This window comes from Olea europaea, chromosome 17, assembly GCF_002742605.1.
Source record: "Olea europaea var. sylvestris chromosome 17, O_europaea_v1, whole genome shotgun sequence".
NCBI classification, from domain to species: Eukaryota; Viridiplantae; Streptophyta; class Magnoliopsida; order Lamiales; family Oleaceae; genus Olea; species Olea europaea.
Window position 1 is genome coordinate 60,745 of NC_036253.1, and position 9,150 is coordinate 69,894.

A 9,150-nucleotide genomic window follows, 5' to 3' on the forward strand; every position below is an offset into this window, starting at 1 on the left:
TTGTTGCATGGGCTTTGATACAAATGAAACTTTTTTTTTTTAATATATCCAAGTATCTACCTTACAGTGACTAAATCTTGGAGTCTACACTTTGGTCCCTCAAGCTACAGATAGGTTAAACCACAGGTTGTGCCCCAAACTGACCAGTGCTCAAGAGCCCCCCAACTGATCTGCCAAAGTGCCAAGCAAGTCGTTTCTCATCTTTGCACCTTGCCTTTCAGGATAAATCATACCTTTTAGGAGAATATCTGCCTTCCAAAAGCCTTTCAGGAATCGAACTCACGACCTCTGATCTGCCAGTCTTGAAGCGCCCTCATCTTTACCAGTTAGGATGTGCCCTGGGGGGGCTAAATGAAACTTCTTTTATCTTACTATGGGGGTAGCAATAAAGGGGGGAAAAAAAGGGGTCTTTTTAACTTATAACTGAACATTAACTTGAAAAATGGAAAGGATTGAGATCAAAGAGTCGAAAGAGAGACAAAAAGAATTTAATAAGCAAAAAATAATAATAATAAATAAATAATGTAAACTAACTGGTTTTACCCTAAGTTTGGCTCATATATATATATATATATATATATATGTTTATAAAATTCAAATCATTTTCTATCCGCACATTTTGTGGGATCTACAAATACTATCCGCCTGTCCACAACTCATTTTTATTTATTTGTGAACACTTGATCAGTAATTTACTTACTCATGTTCTATGAGAAAACACAGCATGAAGTCTAAACTCAAAAAAAAAAAAAAAAAACAAACAAACAAACAAACCGGGTGTAATTAAGATGTCATATTTAATAACTACATTGATTTTGTCAAAATGATCACTCAAAAGTATTAAAACAAGTGCTATCGAAATATGACATCAGTACTTCATATGAAAATTAAATTTATAACAGTTAATATTGTCATCATTGTTCAAACCCAATATTTTATTTGGCAAATAAAAATATGGTTAGGATATTAAAACGCTTAAATAGACCTCAATTTATAAAGAAGAATAAGTATTCAACAGTTAATATTGTTTCAAACTCAATATTTTATTTGGCATTTTCCCTCCTTTAAAAAGAAAATCCTTTGAAGCTTTAACATTTACAAGTCAAAAAAAGACCCATCAAGAAGCATGTACTACAACGTGTTATATTCATGGTACAACGAATATTGACACATGATTGTCCATAGAAATGGAATTTAATAAATGCCATAAAATTGTCCAAGTTTTTATATGTTATTGTTTGACCAAGGGCGTAAAATACACAAATATATCGAGGGTCTAACACTATCTAGATACCTATGTTTGCAGTCTATGCACAACCTAGATGATATGTAAACACGATTCATCGAGGGTTTAACCACACGATCTACGTATTTATATCATCAGTCTATGTAAATACCCCCTAAACAGAAGGGTCTAAAACGATCTAGGTGACAATGTCCATAGTCCATTCATGACCTTGTTTTTTTTTACATAAATCAATAAAAAAATGAGAAAAAAAAACAAAAAAACAAAAAAGGTGCTTAACACGACAACTTGCCAATTCGGGCTATACTAAGAACTCATTATTTCTTCCAAGACTTGGTCAAGCCAGAGCCCTTAACAAAAATATAAAAATATTGCATTCTAGGCTACCCTAAAGGTGTTCGTCTGATCAAAAATAATTCTCCTTTAATAAGAAAAACAAAATCGGATGGAAGTTTTTCATGTAATATGTGTACAGATTTTTCTTCATATTTATGAAACTCTAGATGTCTCTCTCTGTACATGCCTCTTAATGTTTGTATTAACCACTAATTTCAACTAAGACAGAAAAATTGTCATTAAAAATTTTCAAATTGTGAAGAAGAAAATTATTTGCTATGATGATCAAATAGACACCACAGTTAGATCATTGTATCTAGGTCTTGTTCGGTCCGGGGAGGAAAGCCCTTCATCCATGCCCTTCCTCTTGTTATTACTCGATTGTGGTGGCTGCTGCTGCGATTGTGGTGGCGGCACTGGTGGCTGTGATTGTGGTGGAAGAGGCAGTGGCTGTGATAGTGGAGGCGGCGGCGGCGGTGGCGGTGGCGGCGGGGTCGATTCTCTTTTTTCCTGCTTCTTAGCTTTCATCATATGGGGTTTAAGCTTATTTACATCCGACAATCTCACTGGCTTGAGAAAAAATTCCTCGGCTCCTTCTTCTAAGCATCTGTATAAGTGACAATTCATAAGCTGGTCGACCGACAAATAATTTACATAGTCGACTCCAAATTTACTGAAAATACATCCAAATGTAAAATTATCCTTACCTATTGATTCTTGAGGGAACATTCTCAGAAGACATAATGACTACTGGTATGTTTCTCAGAGATGAAGATTCCTGCAGAACAAAAGGTAGCCCACTAGTTTACTAAAGTTGTTCTCCAGAGAAATTTATGTAACAACAAACTGCAGGTAATTTTGAACAAATTTGGAATCGGCTAAATGAATATTTTTTTCTTTGTTCTGTTTGATCTACTAAAAGACCAATTTATCTAATTCGTTACAGAAATAAACGCCACAACTTTCAATAAATTCATGATTCGACTATATGCATTTTTCTTCGATTAGTTCAATCCATTGCTAGATTTATTTAAAATCAAATTAGATCCTTGATAACTAAGTTCAATGAATGCAAAATTTATTTTAAAAAAAGTAGCTTTTCAGATGTTATTTCAAGTAGATTTATGCCATGAAAAAAAATCATAAAAGCCTGAAGCAATAGAGTGACCATGTGGATTTAATAAATGCCCTTTCAATATGAAATTACCAAAATTAGGTGGGATAAAGATTTTTCTAAGATTCTATTGATCTCAAATGAATGATGGGAAAATGACCCATGTAGACAACTTTTCAGAATACGTCAAAATCCCAGATTGATAATGTTTGAATTGGCAAATTTTGTGGAAGAATATTTTCCAAAAATGAAAAATGAAGTCTTGGAAAAGATGCAAAATCATTTTTTCTTATAGAAGGAGCGGCCTAATAGTCGCAGTTTGACCCCCCCTCTAACTTTTTTTCATTTTATTTTGGGGACTCATACGAAATTGTAATGTGTCTCATAATCGAGAAATTTTTTTTGAGTATTTATCAAATCTATTCCTATCTAACAAAACGCTATTATATGCAGTCTAATCTGTTAATTGAAAATAAGACTTAAGAGCACATGTACTTACGTATAAAAGTCAGTCAATTTACTTTTCCGAGGGGTTGATTACTACCTATTCATACGTATTCAGCTTTTCTAGAAAAATAACTTTGAAGCACAACCCGAAATTTCTCACAATATATTGGAAGAATTGACATAAAAAGATAGAATAGAATCAAAGAAAGTATACCTTTATTTTCCTGAGCAAATCATAGCCTGTCATTCCAGGCATACAATAGTCTGTAATAACAAGATTTACTTCCACTTCCTGTAAATACAAAGAAATTTAATTTGAGACAACGTAGAAAAGTAACATCCTAGGCAATTCCCATAAATCTTTCAACCTAAGAAAATGAAACGAATAGAAAATCGGAAAAGATTAATAAATAAATAAATTTACCTGATGGTTTTGAGGAGAAACATAAGTTCCATCTGTGTTTCTTCTGTCATCTTCATGCCAACCAAGAAATTCTAACGCTTTGCTACCAGAATCCACTGTAGTAACTGCTGTGAACAATGCACAAAACCCAGAAAAATAAATTTCAAATATGATTTTTAAGCAAAAATAAATTCTATGAATTGTAATTTTATTTTTATTTTTTTGAAGAAACATATGTACCTATATACGAAGAGGTTTTAAGTAGCCTTTCAATGAGCTTTCTGTCTATAAGGCTATCATCAACAGCAAGAACGTGAAACTGTGAGTCTGAGGCAGCCATTCCCATTCCTCTAAATTCAATCTTCAATACCAGAATATGAATTTCAAGAAGAACACGAGAGAGACAGGTGAGAGAGCAACAATGTCTCTTTGAATATTAGAGGGATTGTGTTTGGATTTTGAAGAGGAAATGGGGTTTTGTTGAATAGAAATAAGACTCGAGAAAATCCACAACCCACAAAGCAAGATCTGACCAAATTGCATCCAAAGATTTTGCAAGATTTTTCCAACTTGGAATTGAATTTCAAGGCAAGCAATAGGATGTGTAGGCGGTTATATATATATATATATATATATATATATATATATATATATATATATATATATATATATATATATATAACCGCCTACACATCCTATTGCTTGCCTTGAAATTCAATTCCAAGTTGGAAAAATCTTGCAAAATCTTTGGATGCAATTTGGTCAGATCTTGCTTTGTGGGTTGTGGATTTTCTCGAGTCTTATTTCTATTCAACAAAACCCCATTTCCTCTTCAAAATCCAAACACAATCCCTCTAATATTCAAAGAGACATTGTTGCTCTCTCACCTGTCTCTCTCGTGTTCTTCTTGAAATTCATATTCTGGTATTGAAGATTGAATTTAGAGGAATGGGAATGGCTGCCTCAGACTCACAGTTTCACGTTCTTGCTGTTGATGATAGCCTTATAGACAGAAAGCTCATTGAAAGGCTACTTAAAACCTCTTCGTATATAGGTACATATGTTTCTTCAAAAAAATAAAAATAAAATTACAATTCATAGAATTTATTTTTGCTTAAAAATCATATTTGAAATTTATTTTTCTGGGTTTTGTGCATTGTTCACAGCAGTTACTACAGTGGATTCTGGTAGCAAAGCGTTAGAATTTCTTGGTTGGCACCCTTTTCTTATGTGAAATCACGTTCTCTTAGCCTCTTACCATGTCCTAACCTGGCGGCGAGGGAGTGTGCGATGGGGGTGCAAAATGGTGTGTTAGATGAACAGGGTCACGTTGGACCTCTTCATCCCACCTATAGGGGGTGCCCACAGGTGGCCCTGTTCATCCAAAATAATTCTTTCTTTTGATTCAATTTCATGATTTGCTAAATTAATCTACTTTATTAGAAGAAATCGTTCGGAAGCAATGTCAGAAGATGAGTTGGAGGAAAATGATTGGAGGAAAAAATTGGCTGTATTTTAAACTGTCCGATGATATAATGCAATGTGACATTGTGTAAATTATTATATAAATCTTGATGTACATATAACAATATTGTATTTTACTTACCATGGCCTGATGGGGAGAGATGGGGAGTGGTGGTAGGTGAGGTGCAAAGAGGGGAAATTTCTTTTGATTAACTTGTAAGATTTGCTTACCATGGCCATTCAACTTGTGCCCCCATCGATGTGTGATTCATAGGTAGCTACATCTCCATTTGAATGTCTTGTTCTTGTTCTCATTTCATTACCATTTTGCAAATGGGATTATAATTCTGGAAATTGTGCTTATTAGTTAAAATTTGATATTTAACTTATGGATTTGGATGTCACTAGTGTAGTTTATGCCTATTTTTAATGTATACGCTTCGTTACTTCTTTTTAATTATGATAGTTGAAGCGAGCATAAAATTGCATTACAAAAGTAAATATTGTAAAGTATAGATATTCTGAAAATTAATATAAGATGAAATTTATTACACATTTGTAAGGTCATTATGCAACAAATTTTTATGATTCAAAAGCACTCAATTAGGTAAAGAATAATGTCATGTAAAACTTTTCTATTTCGTAAGAGTAAATTATCATTATGGTCAATATTGATGGTTGAACATTTTTGAAGAAAAAGCAATAAGGTTTGTTGCTCTTAGAATGTCATGTCACAAACCAGATTCAATTGTTGTTGGTCGTTCACCTAGAAAAAAATAAAAATGAATAGTACAAAAACTATTTGATTATAAACCAGAACAAAGAAATTAAGCCCCGTTTGACCCCATTCTCTTTTTCATTCTTTTTCTCTCTTATTTTCAACCATACAATTTTTCATAAAATAATATTACACACAAATAAAAAACTTTCCATTCTTTTTCAACCACACTGTTTTCAAAAAAACATTATTCCAACTATTAAAATTTGAAAAGAATGAGGCCAAATGGGGGCTAAAAATAAATAACATAAGAATCAACCGGTTCAATGTCAAAATTGTCTTGTTCGTAGTAAATCCTATCGGAGTTGAATCTACAATTGATTGGTTAAAGTCAATTTTATTTATCCCATGTTTGATGAAGATTAAAATCAGATTTTTAGTAGATTTTGATAAAAATTGTTGAAATGTGAGGTTAAAAAGTTGTAGGTCTCGTGAAATGTGTGGTTAAAATTAATTGCTGACTTTAATTTAGACTAAAATTTGAATTTTAATTTGTACCAAACAAGGGCAAAAAATTGTTTATTTAGTCCCCCTTCGATCCCCCCTTTTTTAAGAATGTATTTTTTCAAAATTCATTTTCAACCACGTATTCTTCTATAAAACAATTATACGCGTATTTCAAAAAAATTTCCTTACTTTTTAACCACACATTCTTCAAAAATTACTATTTCATAATGCATTTTATCCCGAAAATGAGGATCAAACAGGTGCTTAATTCTAATGATCGATTAGACTCTTTAATATTTGACCTTTTTCATTTTACAAGTCAAGGTTCGTACCAATGATTAGAACATTAATTAATTCAATTCAAATGTCCAAAGCATTTTGCACATACAATCAAATTGTGTTGTGGAATACTTTATAGTATATACCAAATAAATAGTATTTTAAGTGAAAATTTGTTTATTGGGCGAAATTATGATTTTCAGCTATTGGCTCAAATAAAGATAATTGTAGTGGATTGTAGCAAGATGTTTCCGATAAGGTTTATGCTCTTGCAACAATTTTTTTAATTTTTGCATACAAATTGCAAGAAAGAGTAGATCAAAGACAATATAACTTGTTATCGACAAATTTATCGAATACAAAGTTTATTTTATTATTGTTATACAAATGGAATATTTTCCTTCTTTGATTTTATACAAATGGCCAAGTTTAAGGGTAGAGATCATGTAATCGAGAACTTTTTTTTTTTAGAGGGAGAGGACTAGATTTTAAATTCTCGATCTTAGCTATGGAAATAACAATTTTTAATCAATTGAGACACGGTTAATTGGTGAAATGAGGCCCTACGTTGGGGCTCGGCTCTCTAATCGTACGTGAGCTGCCTTCGTAAGGCTCTTCCTGAAAACTTGAAGCCCCGTTTCTCTAATAGGGAAAAAAAAAGTTGTTTTGCAAAATAACATTATTTTTAGGTGCAAGTTAGATATTTTCAAGACTGTAAGATCAATACTCTGATTGTATTCAAACAAAAGTGATTTTTAATCTTAAGCTATTACAAAATTATATTATATAAACTTTGAATAAAATTACGAGTGAGTTTGATATACAATACTCTAACTCTATTCAAACAAAAGGGATTTTAAATCTTAAGGTATTAAAAAAAAAAAGTTGTTTTGCAAAATAACATTATTTTTAGGTGCAAGTTAGATATTTTCAAGACTGTAAGATCAATACTCTGATTGTATTCAAACAAAAGTGATTTTTAATCTTAAGCTATTACAAAATTATATTATATAAACTTTGAATAAAATTACGAGTGAGTTTGATATACAATACTCTAACTCTATTCAAACAAAAGGGATTTTAAATCTTAAGGTATTACAAAATGATAATATATAAACTTCAAATGATATTGCTTGTGAGTTTGATATACAATACTCTACAAGATAGAACACTAAAATGCACAATCATCCTACCAAACATACCATGTAAAAAAATTGAAAAATATAAGAATAAACCAATTAAATTTTGGACTTGAGGCGGCCAATTCTTTGTGTTTCAATGGGTTTAAATTTTTTTTTTTTTTTTTTTGACAAGTACCTTTACAACTTTTTTCAATTAAATCGACTGAGTAAACCCAGTCTAACAATTTCCTTTGTAGATGTCAAACAAATTCAAAACAAAAGGTATTGATCAGACAGTTAGGACAGCAGTTGTACCTTCCTCCGATAAAGTGGTACTATACCCCCACCAATTTTTGGACCAAAAACATCCACCATTACAAGAGTTAGATTATAGTAGATTGTGTCCACATCATAGGAACCTCGCATGTTTCCTTTCAAATTTCATCATTTCCTTTACCCTACCACAATTTGAAGATAATTCACTTGTTCATACATGTACAAACCTTATCCTGGATTCTTGTGTTGGTAGTGTAATGATGATCAAGATTTCACAATAGGGCATGAAAAAAATAAATTGTAAGAAATTTTATTCTAGTGTTAGAAGATATGATATTTTTCGTTGTACATATTACTCTTAACTATAATCTTCATGTATAAAGTTAGAGTGACACAGTATAATTTAACAGCAGAACATAAATACGTGTGTGTCGCTTAGACATATTGTAGTTTATTTACAAATTGTAATCATCATGTTGACATTTGATCAATCTTCTAGAAGAATGCCCTAAATACGCTTATGTCGTATCCCAAAATACTACATTATTTTTGTGTGGGTCTAAGAAGAGGACTCTAATGTATCAGTCTTCTAACAAATGGTACATTCTCATATATCAGAAGACTAATCTATTTTAATTTATTTTGCTATTTGCCAATAAGGTAGGACATTGTTTGTTCATGAATATCAAAATAATTTGAATGTTGATAAGTACTTTTAACTTCTTGTTAACATCCAATTGTTTCTTGCTTGGGGAACTCTAACTTGTATAACCCAAATCTCTAATTTTTTTTTTTTTTAATTAATTAGCACAAAAGCTTATCTTTCTCATCTATTCTAGAAAATAAACGATTGAGAAAGGCCGAATTTGATAAAGTTCACGTATGGGTCTAACAAAATTAGGCAGCTCATTTGTCACATGGTCCGTTGCTGCTATGTCAATTTATTCAAAATGTCCATCTTTTTATTTTAGTTTAAGTATTCTTTTTCTTTTATTGTAAAATGTCTTAGATATATATTATTGTAAAAGAATGTTTCTTAAATTAGTCAATCAACCTCAAGTCAATTGGGTTCGGCCGCTCGGTCCTTATTTTTCATGCTTTCAAGCATGGTCTTCTTACTGAATAACGATAAACTCACAAGGACGTGTCTGGATAGCACAAGGAGAGGGAGGGGATGTTGGGAGGTCGTGGACTAAATGCAATGATTTTGGATATCAAAGGATACGAGAGAAAAAGAAG

The 9,150-nt window shown here is 31.8% G+C and overlaps 1 protein-coding gene across 2 annotated transcripts; it reads right to left on the bottom strand.

The window, feature by feature from the left end:
• Window positions 1–1,537: 1,537 nt before the first annotated feature.
• LOC111365882 (two-component response regulator ARR8-like) lies at window positions 1,538–4,159 on the bottom strand. Of its 2 annotated transcripts, none has more exons than XM_022986403.1 (5): window positions 3,787–4,159; window positions 3,568–3,671; window positions 3,358–3,435; window positions 2,290–2,360; window positions 1,538–2,189 (listed from the first exon to the last, which is right to left on the bottom strand). In XM_022986403.1, exons 1-5 carry the CDS (start codon window positions 3,890–3,892, stop codon window positions 1,868–1,870), a joined length of 681 nt encoding a protein of 226 aa, XP_022842171.1. In that variant the 5' UTR covers window positions 3,893–4,159; the 3' UTR covers window positions 1,538–1,867. The 2 variants fall into 2 exon arrangements, with proteins under 2 accessions (XP_022842171.1, XP_022842169.1); XM_022986401.1 differs by having other exon boundaries at window positions 3,568–3,674.
• Between the last annotated feature and the right edge of the window lie 4,991 nt (window positions 4,160–9,150).

Bases quoted from the DNA above. Each gene is read 5' to 3' on its own strand.
- LOC111365882 (XM_022986401.1), bottom strand. From the start codon at position 3,892: ATGGGAATGGCTGCCTCAGACTCACAGTTTCACGTTCTTGCTGTTGAT. The intron at 3,675-3,786 runs GTACATATGTTT...CATTGTTCACAG, and splicing joins TAAAACCTCTTCGTATATAG to CAGTTACTACAGTGGATTCT. The intron at 3,436-3,567 runs GTAAATTTATTT...TTGTATTTACAG, and splicing joins TTTCTCCTCAAAACCATCAG to GAAGTGGAAGTAAATCTTGT.